This window comes from Mustela nigripes, chromosome 12 (genome assembly GCF_022355385.1).
Source record: "Mustela nigripes isolate SB6536 chromosome 12, MUSNIG.SB6536, whole genome shotgun sequence".
Lineage (NCBI taxonomy): Eukaryota > Metazoa > Chordata > Mammalia > Carnivora > Mustelidae > Mustela > Mustela nigripes.
In genome coordinates, this window is record NC_081568.1 from 73,741,195 (window position 1) to 73,764,261 (window position 23,067).

At 42.7% G+C, this 23,067-nt stretch overlaps 1 protein-coding gene across 2 annotated transcripts in view; it reads right to left on the minus strand.

Moving 5' to 3' along the window:
* TRPC7 (transient receptor potential cation channel subfamily C member 7) overlaps positions 1-22,282 on the minus strand; it is a 145,340-nt gene extending 123,058 nt beyond the window's left edge. For both annotated transcript variants that reach the window (XM_059416603.1, XM_059416602.1), the window contains exons 1-2: positions 22,063-22,282; positions 13,481-14,258 (exon numbers count right to left, since the gene is read on the minus strand). In XM_059416603.1, the coding sequence (XP_059272586.1) occupies positions 13,481-14,258; positions 22,063-22,064 (780 nt within the window). In that variant the 5' untranslated portion in view covers positions 22,065-22,282. The remainder of the gene's footprint in view (positions 1-13,480; positions 14,259-22,062) is intronic.
* Positions 22,283-23,067: the final 785 nt, after the last annotated feature.

Consider the following 23,067-nt stretch of genomic DNA (forward strand, 5'->3'; position numbering starts at 1 on the left):
GCATTGGGAGGGGTGCAGGGAGGGGAAGAGAATCCCAAGCAGACTCCCCACTGAGCCAGGACCCTGACAGAGTACTCGATCCCAGGACCCCAGGATCATGACCAAAGCTGAAACCAAGAGTTGAACACTGAACAGGACACCCCTGAGTTATTTTTTACATCATGTATTCCTTCGATAAAAATTTATGAAGAAAATGGGTGATTTCTCCATTTGTCCTGTGAAGGGAACCTCAAGAAGAAACCAGATTCATGACTCTTCCAGGCTGAGCTGCTACATCTGCCAAGGAGCTTTCCTTTTCTTTCTTCTTCTTTTTGTTGCAGATTTTTATTTAAACTCTAGGTAGTTAACGTATACTGTAGTATTGGTTTCAGGAGCAGAATTTAGTCATTCATCACTTACAGAGAACCCTCAGTGCTCATCAGGAACTTGTCAGCCAGTTTGGGATAGAGCAACAAGGCAAGAGGATGGTTTGGTTCTGATCCTCATTGTGGCTTAATTCAGTGGAAATAGATTAAGCCTATCTGGGGCATCTTGCTGAACCGTTTGGAAAACAAAACTGTGATCTTTGTCTTCTTAGTGGTGATTTGGAATTTTAACTTCTTGTTGATCATTAGGAAATGACAGAAACCAGCCCTCACCTTCCTTTCCTGACATTCCTTTCACTCACATTCTTGAGGCTCCCCACCCAGTTGTGCTCCAGCACTTAGTTCTTTAACCCTAAATCCCTAAATGCAACTTCCAGGGGCCTCCTAATGGTCTTTTTCACATAACTTCAACAAAAATGGTGGAAGATCCCCTAGCAGCCAGCCGTGACGCTGCCTGGGTCCCCAGAGCCTGAATTCAGGTCCCCTACTGGCTGGGTGTGAGCACACAAACCTCCTCACTAAGCCAGTTCTCTGGGACCATCTGCAGAGCATCAAGGGTTTCAATGATTTGTCTTTTGATTCTGCTCAGGGCTGCTCAGGGTATTTATAAGAAGGAGCCTCTCAAAAAACAAGGATCCCCCCTTTTCCCTTATAAATGGATTATCACCATTGTCACCATTGGAGAGAGTGGCTGAAGGTGACACTGTGGAAACCAAGTCTGGGTGCAGATATTACCAAGTAGCCAGTGAAGGATAGCAGAATATGCCACCCTAAAACATGATTGTAGAAGTTCAGGACATGGTACCCCAAAATATGCCCTTTTGGTATATTGATTATTTTGAGCATTAGGCATTTGAAGAACAGCAAATGAAGGGAGAGGGTTTCTCTGTATGCCCCTTCTATGCCTGAAAATAGATTGTCCAGAAGGAACGTGATTGCCATAAATCCTCTCTAGGGGAGCCTCATGAACCTGGGAAGATAGACTTATCATAGGAGAGGACCCCGTACCCAGACAGACTCTGTCACAAGCTATCATACTTTCCATCTCTTCTTCTAAGGACACACTCATCTTTTCTAAAAATCATTCACTCTCCTCTGGCAGGTGGACTTCCTCCTACCCTTTCAGGAAGTGTTTAATTCTGAATTCTAAGCTACCTCCGAGAGTTACTAATTTTTCCCTGGGTGTTTCCCTTGTATACATGATATAAACATGTTGCTAAACTTTTGTTTTCCCCTCGTTAATCCGCCTTTTATTACAAGGTTCTCAGCTATGAAGTCAGCAGGGTGGAGGGAAGATGGTTCTCACTCCCCTACAAAGGTCTGTCTGTCTCCTTGGCCAGGGCTGGAGGCTCTTTGTCATGGGAACTTTCCGCAGCCCCTGGGGCCCACCCTCGCCTTGTACTGGGCCTCAGGAGTTATTCCATTGTTGGGATTCAGTGAATTGTTAGAGATGGAGTTTCATTGATCAGAATGTCATGAAGATTATTTTAAGCAGAAAAGAAAATCCGAACAAAGAGCAGCTTAAACTTCTTTTACTTCTTTTAAAACTTTTTAGCAGCATGTTCCCAAAATATAGTTGCCATAAATTTTGTGGCCCCCGAGCATGGGGGAGGGTAGCAGCTAGAAGGGAGACTGTCCTCTTGCACCCAGTTGAGAACAAACAACACAAATTCTTATGCTTTCCATTTTTTCCCTGAAAGCTCACATGTTTCCTAAAAGTCCTTTTTTTCCTTAGAAACTCTTTTCTCCCCTCCTTTTCCTTACTAAATTGGTGTGTCAATTCCTGTGTTAACTGTTCAGGGGGCCATTCTTCTCTGTACTTCTGTATGCATATGAATAAACTCTCACCTTTTCTCCTACTGATCTGTCTTTTGTTAGTTAATTCACAGGCCCTGACCCTGTACAACCTAACACCGTAGAGGAAAAGTTTTATCCCCAACACAGGACACTAAACATTTCCAGGAAGTGTTATTTATAAAGTGTTAACATTACATGGGGGCAATGACAAAGTTACAATATTCAATAAGAAAACCAGGATTCCAGACTGTGTGTACAGTCTTGTCATCATTGCACAAAACAAATAAAAGCAGAGAAATACATCAGTGGCTCTCCATATCAGGAAATGGGTCATAAAACGTCTGAAGATTGAAACTGTGGAGGAGTGGGTAGAGGAACGGGCAGATAAGTAAGACCCTGGAGTGGGACAGAAGGTCCAGAAGCAGAAACATATGTATTTGGAAATTGGTGTGTGATTGGGGCTGCAACACAGATCAGTGGGGAAAAGTCCAATTCCTGACTAGATGATGGGAAACTAGCTTACCATGTGGAGAAAGGCAAGCAAGTGATGCAAACCTACCCTACACACAAAAGCAAACTCCAGCTGGACTCAGACCTAAACGTGAATGGTGGATCCCTGAAGGTAAAAGAAGAAAAAAAGAGATGGAATGTAGGAGAATGCGCTTTCGACCTTGGTGGGGAAGGGTTTTGTAATAAGACTAAATACACAAATCATCTCAAAAAGAAGTTTGTCTTCAAAACAAGGTGTCACAGACAAATGTAACAGACGAGTGATAGCCTGGGAGAAGATGTTTGCAATGTCTGAAATAGAAGGGTCTAATAGTTAGAATAGATGAAGAACTCCTGAACGAAGATTTCAAAATACTCCAAATGGAAATCCTGTTAAAAAGAGGATGAAGGAATGACAGGAAGAGGCAGTTCACAGAAGGGAGAAACCCACAGGGCGACACAATATAGGAAAAAAGACTCAGCCTCATTAGCAATTAGAGGGATGCAAATTTAAATCACCATATTTCTCATACCAGCAAACATGAGAATGCCGGATAATACCTAGAAGTATTGGCATAGCACAGCCCCCAGGGACAGGCCTTCTGGGGGGGCAGGCAGCTGGGCTGAGTGAAATTAACTGTAGGCGTTCCTTCCCAAGCCTGTACTGTGAGCACTTACATAGGCCTGCAGGCGGGGACAGGGATGGGTCTGGTAGCATCATTTGTATTTAGAGCAATGTAGGTGCCCATCACCGTGGGAATGAGAAAGTGAAAGGCTGCAGATGCACAGAACGCGGTACTGAGCAGGAAAGAATCAATGAAGGAGGCTCACATAGAGTGAGAGTGACATGGAGAGACCATAAAAGAACATGGTGTCGAGCAAAAGAGTGTGGAAGGTCATAATTTTGTACCACGATCCCTTTTATGTAACTTACAAACACTCAGTACTCTATTTTTCCATTGGAATCTAAGCTCGAAGAGGGCAGAGATTGTTGGGTTTTGATGGTTTCTAAATACTCCCAGCCTCTAGAACTTTGCACATGGTAGGTTCAAAAGAAATCATTCCTGAATGAATACCAAGTATATACCTATGCATATTCATACTTAATGTAAGTATATGAAATATATTATGTATAAGTACATTAAATACACTGAAGTAGGAGCTTTTTTGGGGTGAGGGAGTGTGGGAATGAGGATAAAGTATGATGGGAAATGAAAATATGATAAGGTTTCACCATCCGAGTCTCGGTTTTACTCAAATTTTTGTATGTGGCTATAGGGGGAGCACTAGGAGAAAACATACCAAAATATGAATTATTCTTAGATGGTGGAAATTAAGGATGACCTTTTGGTTCCTGCTACTTTTCTATATTTTCTAAAAATTCTGTAAGTGTGTTTTATTTTTATTATTCCCAAACCCAGCTCTTGAAAATGTCTTTGAGAGGGGCAGTGCTAAGGTACCAAGTTACCCCCATTGCTTCTGTCAACAACCTCCCATTTCCCCCAAACACCACACACACACTTTTACAGAACTGCAGTCTTGCTATCTTAGGTTGTGCCTTGGTCAATAGGCAGCATCAGCAGTCTCTCCTTTTTCTTCCAGACTGATCTCCTAGTTTTAGGGCTGTGTCTGGTTTCTCAGAATAACAGACCTCCTGCCTTCTCTCCTGCCCTGCTGTGAGGGTTTGGGTTCCTGGTCTCAGTCTTCCCCAGTTTGTCTCAGCCTGGTGCTTTCCCTCACTGTATTGGTTGAATGGCGTCTTCCCCCGAATTAACATCCTCCCTGGAATGGGGCCTTATTGGAAATAGGGTGCTGCAGGTGTAGTGAATTAAGATGAAGTCCTGGGGCACCTGGGTGGCTCAGTGGGTTAAGCCTCTGCCTTTGGCTCAGGTCACGATCTCAGGGTCCTGGGATCGAGCCCCACATTAGGCTCTCTGCTCAGCAGGGAGCCTTCTTCCCCCCACCTCTCTGCCTGCTGCTCTGCCTACTTGTGCTCTTTCTCTCTCTCTGTGTCAAATAAATAAATCTTAAAAAAAAAAAAAAAAAAGATGAAATCCTATTGGAGTAGAGTGGCCCTTAATCCAAAATGACTGGTCCTCAGAAGAGTCAGAAACACAGAAGATCACTATATGACAACAGAGGCAGAGATACAGGAGATAAGCCTACAAGTGAAAGATCTCCCAGGAAACAGGCAGGCAGAAAGGAAGGATCTTACCCTAGAGCCTTCAGAGAAAGCAGAGCCTGAAACATCTTGATTTGGGACCTCTGGCCTCCAGCAGAGTGAGAGCATACGTTCTCTGTGTTATGTCATCACGTGACAGCAGTGCCTGGGCTAATACAGCCCCCTGTACTCAACCAGGCCTTCACCATGGAGGATTTTCAGTGCCCAAGAAAGCCTCTCCTGCCCCCACTTTCCTCTGCCTCTGGTATTCTCAACATCCCAAACCTTGGATGTTAGAAGAAGAGGAAGAAGAGGGAGAGGTCGACTTCATGCCTTTGTTGATGCTAAAATGAGCTCTGGTTGAAAAAAAAATATATGAGATAAGATTTAGTCATTTTCCTCTAATGAAATGTTTGTTTACTTGGTCGCTGAAGCCAACAGAGAAAGATTCGCTCGGAATCTGGAAGATGTACTGCACAGATTAAAATCCAGTGGAATTCTCTCTGTTCTGGCGCTATCACTTCTGAAGCCCCCTTGCAGTGCATCTGTGCTGGCAATGAAGAGTTCGAGCTGTACCACACCCTCTCTACCTGCAGATGCTGGGGTGGAACCTTGGAGTCCTCACTGCTCTCCCACTGTGCTGGGGCTCCACAGGGCTTCTACTGTGGAGGGGAAGAGAAGGAGCTGGCTCTTTTCTGCCTCTTTCTCTGTGTCTCTTCATTGCGGGAGCTCCACAGGGCAGCACTGCGGGGGCCCCAGAGACCGAAGAAGCAGAATCCCCGCAGCTCACAGATGAACAAGCTGTCCTGGGAACAGCCAGGAGCTGTGGGATTGCTCCAGCCAGGCTGAGCCACCTGCAGGTTGAGATCTGCTGGTTCTTCTGCACTGGGGTGCCATTCATCTCCTTCCTTGGAGGACCCCCTCTTCCTACAGCCGCTCTCCAGCTCCTTCAATTCTTATTCCCTCCAGTGTGCTTTCTTCCGCTGGTGCAGCGGATGTTTCTAGACTGCACACATGAGTCACTCACTCATCTGCTGAGACCTTGTGGTGGCTCTTCATTTACCGAAGATGAACTCCAGCTTCTTACATGGGAAGGCCACAGCTAGGCGGTGCGCTTTCATGCCCTTATCCCCTGCTTCTCCCTATCCTGTGGCACCACTGACTGCTCTCTCCATGGGCCTCCTTCCCCTATCTGCGCTGCACAGTTCCCCTGCACTTTTTATGCCTCGCTCCATCCTTCCCATTCCCTTTTGGGTGTTTCTCTCTCCCACACTCTCAGCTTTCATTTGAACATTGTCTCCTTAAAGAAATATATATATATTTTTTAAGATTTTATTTACTTATCAGGGAGAGAGAGCTTGAGTGTGTGCGTGCACAAGCAGGGGGGAGGGGCAAAGGGAGAGGAAAAAGCAGACTCCCCAGCGATCAGGGAGCCAGACACGGGGGTTCCATCCCAGAACCTTGAGATCATGACCTGAGCCAAAGGCAGGTGCTTAACCCACCTGAGCCTCCCAGGTGCCCCTCCTTAGAGAAACCTTTAAACACAGACACACACATGCACACGCACACACACAGAGGATCAGCTGTCCCACTAAGTCAGCTGTTAAAACAGCCCTTTTACTGCATAGCCCTCAGCCTGATTTGCAAAGCCACATTTATTTGCATGATTGTATGAATAATGTCTGTCCCCTCCTCTAGACTCTCAGGTCCTGAGGAAGGAAGCTTGTTGAATCTGGTTCATTATTTCATCCCAGCACCCAGCCTGGAGTCCTGCTCTTACTAGAGGCTTGACGAGTGTTTGTCGCAGGGATGTCAGGTTTTCAGAGAGCTCTGTGAGTAGGGCCCACCCACCTGTGATCTTCTCCTGACATATATTTTCCACATTGAATCTGTGAATTTGCTGCTAGGAAAATACATGCCTGCACGGTGATGGGGTGTGCAGCTCCTTGATTAATGATACCCTATGATGACTAATTTATATAGCATTGTAACTTTTTTCAGAGAAATCCTTCATTTCCATCATTTCCATTTGAGGTAATTTGTGCTGCTACTCATCGACTAATGTTCTCTAGAATGGTCTCCAATTTCTCCATATCTCTGATACTTCATGCTGATAGTTGAACTTGTAGAGGAAATGATTTTTCCCCCATTTTTTTGTGTGTAGTGATGAATCTTTTCCATGAAGCTGTTTTTCAAAAAATAGTCTCTTTCTGTATTTGTCAGGAGGTCTGCCTGCCCAGTTCCTTGCTCCTTCTCCTGTGCTCCTCTGTCTTTCCTGCCCATGCTTTTTCTTTTCACAGCAGTGTTTTAGCAACACTCCAGGCTTATGCACTGTCAGTGGTCTGCATGTTTCCAACTGGAACTATTCCCTTGGCCTTTTTTAAACCATGGAGCTCACAAGTACAGCCTCTAGTTTTTCTAGTTCTAGAAAGATTATAGGGGGTGGGGCAGGGGCTAGGGAAGCCTAGCAGAAATCAGGAAGACTGAGTAGAGGAGGTGCTGAAAGAGGAGGTGTTGTGTTCATTGGAGGGAACATCGTGATGTTGAAAATCCAGTGGGCTCATTCCCACTGAGCTCTCGGGGGGAACATTATGTACTTACTCTGGGTCAAGTTCTCTGTAGAGACTTTTAGATCCTTCATCTAATCAGGGTGCTGTTGAGGATTCGATTAGATGAAGAATATAAAATTAGATGAAGAATATAATCCTCACCAGCACCCTGCACAAGGACATTGTTATTAATTCACTCACTGACTCATTTATTTCTTTGCTGAGCTAATATTCGCTTTGTACCTAATATGTGCCAGGATTTTCTGGAGGTTCAATGGGATGAGGCATCTGAACAAGTGGGTGAATTGTGTTGTCATTTACAAAGATTAGGGTAAGAGCCAGGATTTGAGTGGGAAAGACAGGCATTCCATATTGGACATGTTACAATTCTAACACCCCAGTTTCCAAATAAGAAAGCTAATTTCCAGTAAATGCCCAAGATTGCATGGTTGCCAGGAGATGGCAATGGACTAGAAGCCAGGTCAGTCTGAGTGCAGAGCCAAACTCTTGGCTCTCCATTCCACAGCCTTGAGGAAACGAAGCACGGCTGCCCTGGGCGCTCACTGGAACCTCTCCCCTGCCCTTGTCCTCAGAAAGCAAATGGCCTCCTTTATCCCACCTGAATTCCTGTCACCCAATGTACACTGTCTTCCTGTATTTCAGAGGTTGATGCTCTTGGCATAAACCATAGAAGAAGACAGTCACATAACTTTAGGTATTAGTTGTAACCCAATGAAAAATTGTCACTGAAGCATCGGTTAATTAGCTCATTTCCTATGATGACTCATTAATGAATGCCCTGGTGAAAGTGCTCCTCCAGATGCTTAGGGAGGAAAATAGAAAAAGATGGAGCTAGTATGGGCAGAGGTCATATCTGTCCCTTGTCCTGAGATAAGCCAGTTCCTGCATCTTGCTCTCAGACATGGAAGCCAGTGATTCTGGCCACAGTGTGGACCTGTTGACTGGCAGGTATGCTCTCACTGCACCAGACCTGCATGTGCTCCGGAGGTGGGGGCATCCCATGACAGCTCATCCCCTGATATCTGTGATCCTCTGCTTCCATTCTATCTTTTTGGATGCTCAAGCAGAGGGCTGGAGGCACACAGTCAGATCCCTGAAGGTACTGGGATTGATTGATACATAAGTGAGTGGTTTGAGGAATTTTCTGCCAAGTTCTCTTAAAAAAAACAAAACGAAACACAACAAAACACCCAACAACTTGCTTTTAAGACTTGCAGACTTCGCAGCTTAAAAAATATTTTCCCAGTGGTAAAGAAAACAATGTTCAAGTCATTTCTTGCATGTTAAGTAGGCATTTGTTTATACTACCAGCCAGCCTTTCAAACTTCAAGGAAATGTATTTTCTGACGGTGTTGGTCTGTAAAATTTGAAAAGCCTAAAAATATTTAAAGCATGAGAAACAGGTGCAAAACACAGATTCCAGTGGATGCTGGGAGCGCAGGCTTATTCAGCCTTCCAGTACTTCCTCAGGCCCAGGGTGGGCCTTTACTCAAGCTTTCTGGCTTCCTAGCACCCTGGCTCCAAATGGCCTAGTTCCTATGTGCTTTGAGCTCTCTCTACCACCATACAAAGATATTCCTTCTCCTTTTCCCCTCCTCTCTCCTCTTCCATTTTGATAAGTTTGCAAGCAGATTACAAACTGTCATCTCAACATCTTTACCTTCCACAATGGGATCTCACTAGAGATCATAGCAGGTGGCAAATTGGTCTGATTTATCATTATTTGCATTTTTAATCTGTGGTATTTTAGGCCCAGAGAATTTTTTTTGCAGGTCTTAAAATGGCAACACAAACATTGATACATAATTCATTATCTATTTTTTTCATAATACCTGGGTTCACAACCCATTAACAACCAGTAAAGTCATCAGCACTTTAAGCAGGATGAAGCTACAGCTTTAGCTTTCTTGCCCTTACTCTTCTCCTCTCTGGCTTATTGGAATCAGTTGCACCGTCAGCAGCCTCCATGCTGATGTTGTGTCAACATGAAAAGCCTTCTTAGTTGGAGCTTTGTTATTACTCTGAATGACCAAGTCTTCAGTAACTAAAGGGAAGTGTTTTTAGGGCTTCCACAGTCCCTTGACTTGGGAACAGGGGGTACTTTAAATTTAAGCAAAAGGTGAGAAAGCAAGAGGGATACCTCCAGTCCCTGCCCTGTTTTCTCTTTCTTTCCAAATCCCCAAACCTCACTTCCTGTTTTCCTATTGTCCTTTGCTTCTCTACCCCTTCCTGCTCTCACTAGTGTAACTGAGTAGGAAGAAAGATCAACACCTGTAATCCCTTTGAAACAACAGCTCTATAGATAAGCAACACAGTAGACAGGATGCCCTGGAGTTTGGCAAGATGCCAGCAAAATAGAGGGGAGCCTCAGCAGTTTTATCAGAAGGCTGATCAGTAAAGAAAACCAAACGGACTCATTCAAGAAACGTGTAAAGACCTTATTGTGTTCCTGGTGGCAGGGGCTGTAACTCAACCTTATTTTTTTCCATGCTACTTCAGGTGCCTCTCTATATAGAGAGAGCCTCTGTCAGGATGAAACACCTCTGAATAACCCATTCCACGCTGATCTTCCCTTTCTTTGTCCCTGTCTCCTCCTCTTCAGATCAACCAGTTAATCAAAATGTCACTTGTAGGTCCTGCTGTCCAGGAGTTTAGTGGCCACTGGCACTGTACAATGCAGCAAATGGTTGGTCTTCTGTTATTTAACTTGTGTTTGTTTGATCCCTTTAACCGCCTCCTAACCTTCTGTAGAGCTTTCCTATCCCACCATGTCTATCAAATAGCTCTATTAGATTCATACATTTAGGAAGAGTTTAAATCATAGATAAAAGTAATCTCTTGCTTCATCAGTTGAAAGGATTATGCTTTCAGGATTTCATTCATTCCCTTCATCAAGGATTTATGGAATGCTTATTAGATTACTGAGCACTGGTCAAGGCATTAGGAAGGTCTTATGGGCCACAATGAGTTTTTCATATCTTTTTAGACCCAAGAAGATAAGAGAGGCATAAGAGGAATCTTTGAGGAGATGCATCATTTCTAAACCAAAAATACTGGCTTGCTGGCAGGCATCTGACTTCAGCCATAATTTACTGGAGGCCTGGACATTGGCTGTAGATCTTGCTAATGACTAGACTCTATTCTGGTGATATATTATAGTGACTCAAAAACAGTAGACTAGGCCACTGAATCTAGCTTTCCCTGCGTGAGCTTTTCTAGTCAGGAGCAGCCGTCCCCAGGGCAAGTGTCTTAGAGGATCTAGAGGATGACATAGGACACCTCCAGTCAGGACCAGATCTCTTTTATTTACAGCGGATGTCATGGGTCACCCACATACATGTGGCTACAGTCAGCAGCACGCAGTTCCTTTAAAGTAGGGCAGACTCCTAAAGAGTGCATTTTAGAACACACACTTGCTCTTCATTCTTTTATTACAAATTGACTTGTCTTTTGCTAAGCTGCTCTCTTCTCTGAGAAGATTTATAATGTCAGGAATGCACATACAAGGATAGTTGAATAAGTAATAAAGTTCTAAAGGAACGCTTGTGTTAATTTATAATGCGCCATTTGTCGACAATGTGAAAGACATTATTTCAAACAAAGGTAACTAGGAGATGTTAATAGCCAGCAAATGTATTTATGCTAGCTCTTATTCTGAGTAAGGCAGTGCCTTGTAGAACACATTTGTCATCATGTTAGGAGTGCTCTTAATTGTCTCTAATTGCCATAATTTACTTTTTAAATCAAAATATCATGCTTTCCACAAACTTCCAGTTTTAGATATTAGATATACTAAAATATGCCAGACTTTTGGTTTTAGTAAAGGAAACAAATGGCTCAGATATTATTCCACATGCTAGTCAAGCATCGTTTTTTCAGGAAGGCTGGACTGTTCACAGATTGTAGAGAATTGGGCAATTGGGCAATTATCCAGAAAACTGAATCCAGGAAAAAAAAAAAGTTTTTTTTGTTTTTTTTTTTCTGGAATTTTTCCCTCCCTCTTGGGCCAGAAATTGCTAAGTATACTGGATTAGCCACTTTTACATGGCCTGTGAAGATTCAGTCTGAAGCTGAGGGAACAAACAAAATTCTACCAACATGGGGCTTCACTGACCTTATTGCTGGTTGATGGAGTTTATTATACAGAGACAATGAAAGAACAGGCAATAGCTACATTCTTTGGGGGCCTCTTTGGGTAATCTCATCTACATCCACCAATTTTTTTAGATGAGGCTATGAACAATGCAGGATTGGGGAAGTTGTTCCAATTCAGTAGATGGGTCCAAGATAAGGGGAACAGATGGAATAATATTAGTTAATTCCAGGATTCTTCATCTATTCACATCTGTAGTGCCCCACAGCTTTTGGTAAGCTTGTCCCTTCTGTCTGTGGCTGTGGGCGATCCATTCCTTTGGAGAGGCTTCCATGGTCTCATGCATGCATATCTAAATTGTCTCTCCTTGTGTCCCAGTGCCTCACACGCCAAATCCTCTAATTCAGCTGACCTACCAGTGAAGTAAATTTCTAACACTTTAGCTTTTATCATTTTCATCACAATCACAAATCACAAATCTAATCACTATCTCAGTGGCTCTTCATGTCCTACAGGATAGCTTCCACAGTGCTCAGCCTGACACACAGAGCCCCCTGAGATCTGCCCCTGAACCGTCTCTGCAGCATTCCTCCTGCGTGCCCCTACAGGAAGCTTTTGTTCTAGTCCCATGCAGCTTCTTGGCTGTCCCTTGCCTGCTCTGGGCCATTCCGGACCTTACCTTCATTTGCCTCCTCCAAATGCCCACCTCTCTCTTCCCACTGATCCAATTCCTCTGCCTCAGCAAGACCCAGTCCCATTCTGTTTCCTCTTTTGAGATCTCCCTGAACACCATGGTTCATGGGACCTCCTTCGGCTGAATCAGTAACCATCCTTGGCCACCTAATTTTGTCCCTAACATCTTATTAGGACAATGAACTTCTCTCCTGTAGTTAACATCTTTTCCCAGCTCTGTTGTCAGCCTTGCATGTGACACATTTTTGAATGCTCCCAGGAATCCTAGGCTCTGGTTGAATAGCAGGATGAGAAATGCTGAGGCTGGTTGTAGTTTCTGCCCTTCCAGGTGCACCTTCTGCAATGGGGGTATTCCATACTTTCATCATTCAGATAAAGACCAATGAACCTGAGAAGCCCAGTGCATGAACAGTTCTCCCAGAATGGCTAAGAGCTGGCTCTGGGCTCTGAGTGCCTAGTGGTTTCACTACTTCTTAGCTATATGATATCTCTTTACCTCTGTGCCCTCATCGAAAAGGAGGATAATAATGGTACCCATATTAATGGTTGTTTTTAAACACCTCCTCCTTTAAATAGTGTCAGTTGATAGTAAAAGCACAGGATCACTCCATTATTGAATGGTGGACTTTGGAGATGGGTCTCCATTCCCCAGGCTAGTCTGGTCGTCTGGGTGTTCTCAGAGGGTGGAATTACAGGGTTTTTGCCCTGGGCCCATCTGCAGAGTTAAGAAGCCCAATGACACAAGAACAATTTTGTTTTATTTTCATTTACCTTTCCCTTATTCCCCGGGCAGAACAATAGTAATAGCTTGCTAAACCGAGAAAGGCTGCCAGCAAGCCTTTCTTGCATTGGGTAGGAGACTGGATCTAGGAGCAACACAGTCCAGGACAGGATAGAGAGCTGGATAAGATATATCAAAACCATTCAGGTGAGACAATCAAGAAATCCCAGACCTGGGCTAGGAAAAATTCACAGGTGTCCTAGACACTACTGAGCTCCGTGGGGCAGAGCCCAGTGAGGCGCTTACCTCCAAACCACAACACTATCCTGCCTATGTGCTGCTTGTCTATTACTGTGTAGATTTGTGTTTAGGTCACCTCTTGTTCACATTTAGGTGGTTTCAAATATTTCATCTAATGGACTGCTTTTCCTTCAGGCCTGCGTCTGGCAAGGTTGAGGAACTCCCCTTCCTCCCATGGGCCGGTGAGACCCCAAGGCCCTCACCTTGGGTTAGACCAGAAGACAACCCATTTGACTAATGGACACACCTGGAAGAGCCCTCTGTCTGCAGAGTGGTGAGTGGGAGAGTTACCTTGAATTCAGTCTCAATGTTGGCTAGTCTGGCCAATTCGTTGCTTAGCTCCAGCGCGGTGAGGACAGGGTCTTCACTGGACAGAGACAAGTAGGCAGCGCTGGCCAGTCCCTTGTAGGCATTCATGCGGGAGCGCGAGTGGCTGAACGAGTCCTTCCGCTGCTTCTCGGTGCACTCATTGCACTTGCAGAAGTAATCGTGTGGCCGCTCAATGCGGGCGCCCTTGAGCAGGAGGATGTGCACGATCTCATACTCCTGGCAGTGCGCTGCCAGGATGATGGGTGTGATGTCGTGGGAGAAGCGTGTGCCATCCTCGTCGTAGGCGTAGAAGTCGTCGTCGCGCAGCTCTTGCTCCAGTGGGCTGAGGGTCAGTCGCTGGCCCTGCGCGAAGGCCGGGTGGTTGAGGATGGCCTCCACGATGCGCACATAGCCCTTGCTGATGGCCAGCAGCAGCGCGTCCCCCACCCGCGCCAGGTTCTCCTTCTTGAGCAGCAGCTCCGTGACCTCCAGGTGCTCGTTGCCCACAGCCAGCTGCAGTGCGTTTTGCCCCATGTAGTCCACGCAGTTGAAGTTGAGGGTCTTGGACTCCTCCAGCATCTTCCTGACAACAGGGATGTTGCCATACTCCGCCGAGTCCAGGAAGCGCTCCTCCTCGGGCGTCAGGCTGGTGCCCTTCTCGTTGAACATGTATGCGGGACCCCGGATGGCCTGGCGGCGTCCCTTTTCCCTCAGTGTCATGTGCCGGCGCTGCATGTTTTTGAAGGTGCCGCTCCCCAGCCTATGGGAGTACAAGGCAGAGATGCTTGGTTACTCTCCCAGGGGCCTGCAGGGTGTCCAGGGGCAGAGCAGACCCAGGTTGTCAAGGTGAAAAAGAATCTCACAAGCAAGATCGTAGGAGAAATTATGAAATCTTATTAGAAACCATTCTCCGCTTGCTGAGATGAAGACTGGTTAGTGAACCTGAACTATTCCTATTCATATAGAGGGATATTGATTAGGCTATCCAGCATCTGTGCGTCTCAGGTGGAGGAATGGTGACAGACTGAAATGTGGCTTCAGGTGGAGGGTAATGGGAGATAGGGAGTGTGTGGGGTAGGAATGCAGTCCAAACAGGCCAGTGACTATGAGTTTTCTCTCAGTGTGTGCCAAGTTCAGCACCTCACTTAATTTCTCTGGGCTTTGATACCTTGCTTCTCTGTGAATTTACCTGTACAATGTGGGTCATAGGGTCCATCAGAGGGTTAAGTGAGGTGACATGTATTAGAAAGGCATGTTGGTATCTTCCTGCCTGTTGGCACACCCAGTTCCCCCAGAGCTCTGCTGCAGACCTGGCCACTGCAGATACTGCTCTCTTTGCTTCGGGTGCATTGTCCCCTTGAGCTCCCTCACTGTGACAGCCCTCCCACAACACACAGGTGTGGCCACACGCCTCTGTTTCCACATCTGGTCCTGTCCCCGGTGGCTGTGCTGTATGGGGAACCTGTTTGGGGACCGTGCTTGCTTTCTTGTTCCTGTTGAAGGCTGAGCAACACTGAAAGGGCAAGGTGTGGCAGTAAGTGGGCCTGGACACAGTGCCACTTACTGATGACCACTGAGGAAATTCAGCCCTAGCTTCCTCAGATCAAACCTGGATTTTTGTATGGGTGGAAGAGCAAGTTAGTTTAGAAGCTGGGTTTATTTTTCACTTGTTCTTTGCTATTGTGGCAGGTAGAGGTTAATACTAATACTTGGTAATAATGGTTAAACATCTATTAAGCACCTATTCTCTGCCAGGCACAATACTGAGAAGTTAATAATTTCACCTATATTACTTGTGCAATTCTGGCATCGATCCTATTACAGGTTATATTGCTGACACAAGTAGGACTGAGAGACAGGCTTTGAAGTTGGACGGCTTAGAGGAGGAGACCCTCTTCCACCTTTGGCCACCTTGGTAACTTTGGGTAAGTAACCTAGTCTTTAGTTTGCCAGGGTTTTAAAAAGGTCAGACTAGAGAAAATAAAAGGTATTTTGTCATTTGGGACTGAGTCAGGCACCCCATCTCCAGCTAGCAGTGAGACTTCAAATGGATCCCTGGCTCAGGGATGCTTTCATTATAATATAGAGTTCTGACCACTTGTTCCCTAAATCTCTACAGACTTGAACAGCTGATTCTCCAGTGGCCCTACCCATATTTTCTATTCTTTTTTTTCTTTCTAGTCTACCCCTACTCGCATTAAATTAGAATGGCATACGTTTTGATAAGACAGTATATATTCTTTTTTTTTTTTTAAAGACAGTATATATTCTAAAGAGTAAGTACTTGGGGATTTATTTTGAACTATTTTCTGGGTTTCCAGTAGTCTTTTTTTTAATTGGTTATATCTCCATGCATTAAAAATACTTATTTTGCTTAAGCCATTTATAAAAATATAAAAGTAATCCCAGAAGAAGGACTTTAAACTAAATCTATTGTTTTGAGATTTCAAAAAAGTGGCAATCTTGTGATCTTTAAAATTCTGGGCTCTATTTGGTTTTCTGCTTGTTTTACGCTTTGACCTGCTCAAACCTTTATAGTTTTAGCTCCTTTAGGGGGCCCTGTCTGGCATAAGCCAAAAGACTTGGAGCTCAGAGCTTATGCTCTAATCTTGCCTAGGGCTGAGGCCCACACTTTTGGGGGGAAGCTGCTGAACTCTTCAACAGAATGACTTCTTCATCTGCAGAAAATTAGAAGGAATAATTATGGATAACTCCGTCAAAATGTAACCGTGGGTGATAAATTCTAGCAGAGAGCTCTGCACTCCTTTAGGAAGAGATCCAAACTGCCATCCACTTTTCTAAAGTGCATTTGGATAAAAGATTTCTGGGGAAAAGGTTCTCAGGATTCAAGTCCATGAGCTTCTCTGAGCCCATTTCTCTCAACAATGCTGTCTTCCCAGGGAGAGAGGCTGCTTATTGATGCCAAAAGCAGACTGTAGATTGGGAATCCACTAGAGACCTCTATAGGAGAGGGACTCAACAAATAGGGTGCAGGCATTTTATTACAGGTTTTTCAGAGGGAAGAAAGAGACTGAGTTGAAAGCTAAACAGTCACCTCATTTGTATCCCCAAAGAGCCTTGTTTCAGAGGATGTTATGATGTCAGTTTCAAGGTCTGTCATCTGGGTACACACACACGCAGAGGGCGAATTGAGCCCATAGAAGACTTATCGTCTTTCTGATAGGATTACTTAGTGTGTCCTACGATGAGGCTGACACCCCTCTCTGGAGCACCTCTCTGGATTTAGCCATTACGACTCAACCTGAGAAAAGATGGTTTCCACTCAGGAGTACCTGAGTGGTGTGTCAGAAATGAGATGGCAGCTGTCCTAGAAGGAGCCAGGGCTTCAGCTTGTTTCCATGTCACTTTTCCATTAGAGGTGTGCTCAAGAGGGAGAATAGGTCAAACTCCAAGGTCAAGGGCATACAACTAATACATAGCAACCATCCATGGAGATATTAATTCAAAGGAAATATAGTAACTACTGAACCAAGTCAGAGCAGAGAACATTTCACCAGGAACATGCAAGTACCCAATCTAAATTCAGAATCTGTATGAATATCATAGACATCGCAGCTTAAAACCTTAAGGGATGTTAAAACATTGTTTGATAATTTCCCTCATTAGACAATGAACAAACATGAAAGCAAGGGGTTAGCATTCTTATTTTTTAAGCGAAACAGAAACACTAAACCTTAGGGCAAATAATTTCTGCACAAGAGTGGAGTGTCATATAAATCTTGATGTTTCTATAATAATTATATTTTATTTAGGAAAAAGTACATGTGTATGCCTAGTATTTGTCAGGATTTGTCAAATGTCCTCCCCATTTGACATGCATTTTTCTGAATGACCTTGAAAGCAGACACCTAGATGTAGTAAGAAACAAACAAGCCATTTTCTCCCAGCTTTTAAAATCAGCTTTGAGATACATTTGGATGCTTACAGAATTGTCAGTTCTGCTCTTTCCCTAGGAGAATTTGGCCTTAATGAAACCTTCTGGGCCCTCAAGTCATGTATACATCTTAGGGTATACTGGGGCATCCTGTGCTGTGAGGTCACTTTCATCATAAAGCACTTTACAGCAGACCGTGGAGCCACGTGAGTTCCTTCAGACATTGGTTTGGGCCTTTTACCTTACTGGGGGCTTCTTATTTGCTCTGACCCCCTCTTATCCTGATACCCCTCTAATCATGCTTTTTAAGCATTTATTTTTTCAGCTTTGTAGAGGTAAGGTTGACAAAATTCTGAAATATTTAAAATATGCATTGCGGTGTTTTGATGTAAGCACGCGTCATGGAAGGGATCCCACCATCTAGTTAATTAACACATTCATCGCCTCACATGTATGTATTTGGTGAGAACATTAAGTTCTCTCTTAGAAAATTTTGTTTATGTAATACAGTATTGTCAATCATTATAGTCACTGCGTTGTACACTAGATCTTCATCTTATGGCTAAAAATTTGTACTCTTTTACCAACCTTTCCCTGGCTGCCTAATTTCAGCATTTTTATCCTTGCAAATATATTTAGCCTTACTAATAATCTTGACATTATGAAGAGTCAGGCTTTAGCCATACATTTCAGATGGGTTGGGAAAAATCCACAAAAGGTGATATGTCAAAAAGATAAAGTCATTTGGCTCACAATAGCTGATGGCCACAACTCACACTCATGAATCAGCTGTGTTGCTCTGCTGGAGTGTGGGGATATTGTCCCAGTTTAAGGACCAATAACAAGCAAAATGAGTCTCCTTAAAATCCAATTAGTATTTGATTGCCCTTACTCTAATATTTTTCTTAAAAATGAACTTTGAATGCAAATGCCTTTTTATTTGCATATATTATTGAGATAATGAGTGATCAGACTCATCAAACATCTCCATTAAGGTACTGTGTTTTTCATCTTTCATAAATGCATACATTGACATTTGATGTCATTGAGAAGAAGGGTTTCAGTGGAAACAAAACCATATTTGAGAGGAGGACTGATTATTAAACTCCCTCTTGATCCCTTGGTTGCTATTTTTATCAAACTGCTTTTACAGATGCATCAGCCAGTCTGAAGAAAGCCAGATGTCAGTGTTCCATGAAAAGTATAAATTCTGCACCCTATATCCAGCTGCAAATAAGCATGACCATTAAGCATTTTGGAGACAGGGATTGTGATTGATTACTGATGAAGAAAAGGACACTTAATCAAAATGTCTTTTTGGAGACATTTGTTGTCTTTTTCATAAAATTGCTCCATGCACCATAGGTCTCTGTGGAAATCACCCAAGCCTGAAACTAATTCAGTCTGTAACATTCCACAACTGAACGTTGAACCGAACAAAATCCAGGAGTTAGTCTAGTTACCTACGAAGACCCAGCTCTGGTCTGTGCATTCTATCCCAAGTGTACACAGTCTGAGTTTTAGTCCAGAGCAACAGTGATAAATATTCAAGTAATATAGATTTAGGAGACTAAATCTCAGTTCTCTTACCAAAATAAGAGAATAGTAAAATCCATCCTCCCTGCATCTCAGTCACAGTGAAAATGCATGTATATGACATGTCCTGGATACTGTGAGCATTATGCAAATGTCCATGACAGTAACGATCGAAATCTTATATACTAGTACACTTAAGTAAATGACTATAAATTGGCTTATGTTTTACTCTCCACTGATATAGTCAGCTTAGCTATTTTTCTAAATGACTGTATAATAGTAATAACTAACAAATATTACACATTTGCCATGTGCCAGACACTCTGATAAGTGCTTTATATGAATTATTGTTTTAGTTCACACAAATCATAGGATAAGCTTATCAGTTTTCCTCAGTGACTAATCGTAATGATTAACATTTAGTACACATTAAGCACATTGCAGACACTATGCTGAATACTTTACATATATTAATATTTTAAATTCTCATAAACTACTACATGTTGCTGGTGCTGTTGTCATTCCCATTTAACAGGTGATGAAATGAGGCTGAGAGAAATTAGCCACTTTTGTTAAAGCTACATAACTTGTTAGTGGTAGATCCACTATTAGGGGTCTCATCTGTTTGGTTTCAAAGCCAATGCTTTGGGCTGATAGGCCAATGCCATCCTCTTCTTCCTCCATTTTTTCTAAATTTCTTTAGACTGTAAATTTTTTTCATTAGAGTGCAGGATCCTTGAGGGCAGAGGAATTACTTGTTTATATGGCATATGTATCTGGCGCCCCATACTCTTGGTGCATGGTCAAATAATGTAATCAGTTCTTAAATACTTATTTGGGTTGGTCATTAAAGAAGATCAATAAAGCGGGAGGTGTTAATGTTTACAAATATTGGAGCCATATGAACCTGTAATTATTATTTCCTGTTTGTGCTGATAACTTTTAAAATAAGGCATAAGTTCCAAGGCCAAATTATTTTGCAGCTCCACTATAAATAATGGTCTATAAGTTGCTAAAGGAGACCATTAATATCAGAGGGTATATTAAGTCCCTTGGGTGACTGGGGCATTTCCACTTCTTCAGGATACTTCTGAAAAATTTTCTAGAGGCATCCAGTTAATTTTTAAGTATCATCTTCCTTATTCTGTTGAAGCTGAGGTGAGATAGTACCTATGAGTTACAGTGCCTAGTAAGTGTGCTAGTAACATTGGATTCTATTAACTCTCTTAGTTTAATATAATCATAATAATTATGGATCTATAGCATTCAGATTCTTACCTAAGTTAGTGGCAGTGATTTTCTTGTACAACACATGCATTTCGAATAAAAGGAAAGTATCCACGTGGTTATCCCGTGAATATACATGAGTTCATATACCTTACCATTCAGGTCCTATGAGAATAGCAAAAATATCCTTTTGCTACTCATTATAATACATTATATTGAGATATACTTTCCAAAGAATTCTGCTTGAGATCTGCTTTCCAAATACAATAATGTGTTATATTTTTTCCATTACATCTTGGACTGAAAATATTATCTAGATTCCTGAATGCTAATAAATGATTTTATCAACAACTTACTTTTCAACAAATGATATCATTTAGAGGTTATTCTCTATATTTTCAAAATACATTATATATTAGCCATACAAATATAACTAGTGCTTTGTATGTGCTTCTTTTATTTATTCTTTCTTTTTAATCCTTATTTGTCTTATTTGGAACTGAGGAGTTATGAACCTGAATGTCTGTATCTCACTATGTATATCTCCAGATAGAGCTGAAATGACAAGTTCTTACAGTTATATATTTTTTCCCCAAAGATTTGTCTTGGTGTAAAATATATATGTGTAACCTTTTAACTGTTAAATTAACTTTTGTAACAGGAAAGCCTGAAATGATCATCCACTACTGTGAAAATAAGAGAGGCTCTTAAATTGTGAAATGACAGTACTGAATAAAGTAACATGCTGAATATTTGTCTGGGGAGAAATGTTGATTGCCTTTCCTTGAGCAAGAAATCCTGGCAGTTCTCATCCAGGATACCACATGTATTTGAAATTAGCCTCAGTGAGGTTCCACATAGTTCTCATTTTTTCTGGGTTAATTACTGCCAGAAGGAGTTAGCTAATCTGTATGCCCCTAAGCTTAGGAGCAAGTGTTTTTGGAAATTTTTATGAAATGTAATTGTGACGTAGAACCTTGGTAAGTTGTTAAATAATTAAGCCAATGCCATTGTTTAAAAAATCTTAGAGAGTGAATTTGTATCATATTCATAATGGATATTCTGGATTTAATGTGTATTCATTCATAAATCTGATGTGTATCCAGTGGTTCAGAAACAGGACCCACCAGCAGGTGGCATTCTGAGGCAAAAATTCACTGAGTGCCACCAGACAGGGTCAATCATTATTGCCTCTTTCAAATCTACCCTGAATTCATTAAGCCTTTAAATTACAATTAATGGCAACAGCATCTTGATTAAGTCGATTCAGTCACACTTAAGTGAATTTACAACTTCACATGTATAGGAGATTCTGTGTTAAGAGTTTCAAAGCTTGTGTCAAAGCCCTGCCCAGATTACATCTTTTTTATTAAGAGCATATTCATTATGTCAAAATGGACATCTAAAGGACATATTTTCCACAAGTAAAAGGAAAGAAAAAGCAACAGCATCTTTCTTCCCACCTGTAGTTCTTTCATGGTGGCTACTTATCAGAAAACAGCCTTCCTCTTCCTATCCCCATATTTATGTTAAGATAAATAGTCACAAAAATGTCAAATTAAAAAGCTGTCAGTAGTGAAGTAGGAGGAGAACAGACAACACATATATACTCTCTTCCAGGAATAAAAGAAAAAACTGCACTCTAGTACAAAAAGAGACTGGGTTACCAGGATGAGTTGTCTATTTTAAATGGATTTTTAAACTTAGACTTCCAAGGAAAAGTGAAAAAAAAATTCCTCTGCCAACCCAACAAATAAGAAAGATTTCAGATCCAGATTTACATCTAAAAATCCAAGCAATGCACAGGAGGAAAAGAGCTAATAAATAAAAGTTTAATTCCCTATTTCAGCAAGAAAACAGCGTCTGCTGGAAAAATCAATATGAAAGAATCATCATAGTTGCTTACATTGAGGGAGAAATAAGCAGGCTGGTCCCTCCTCTCTAGATGACCGGAATCCGGTGTTGAGTCCCGGGAATCTGGCTCCCCATGGGTGGTAGCTGAGGAGACGCTGCTCTCCGTGGTGCTGAAGTGTAGAGCTGGTCAAGTGAGTGGAGTTGCGAAGATGTGAAAGCGCGCTTCTCTGTCCTTTGTGCTGCAATGGTAAAAACTCGCCTTCCGAGGCAGACTTGCCTTATGGTTCTTTTCCTAATCTGGGGGAAATTTCCCAGGGAACATGACGGAGAAGGATCTGTGTGTGAGACTGACATGTGGCGTGCTGATGGGTTGGTATAGTTCCCACCCCTTCTCCCAGACAGTAGCTTTGAAAGGGAGGTGTCGACTCTGCCTTCCACCATAGAGCCTCAGGATTTCTACCTGTCCCCTCTCATATCCCAGAGCAGTGCACCACACACACACACACACACACACACACACAGGCATGCACACACCTCAATTATGTAAGGGAGCAGGTTCTGGCTCCTGAGGCAGAATATTCATCTGTTTAAATAAATGAAAAATGAGGAATGAATTGATCTCCTACCTGTTGTGTCTGTGAGTGGTTACACAGGGAAGGAGTTGAAAAGAAAACTAAAACCAGAAGAACCTCAAGAATGTCAGAAGTAGTTTTGTTTTTGTTTTTGTTTTTAATAAGCTTTAAGGTCACACCCCACTTTGTCTTCTATGAATGATGCATCTCCTCTAACTTTGCCCTTTTGTTTCATGACCTTTTAACATTGTCTAAGATCAGGAAAAAGTCAGTGGTATAGATCAAGTCTGATGTTAATAAGAGGACTTTAAAAGAATTAGCTTTCATTTGTAACTTTCCATTTTTTGTAAGGTAATTCCTAATGCAGAAATCCATTTCCCCCACAATCCCCACTCTCACCAATTGCCTTGTTAACAAATGGCCTGTGATTCTTACACACTAAAGTATTTTGATGGCCTCATGAGAGAGAAACCTTCTTAATTGAA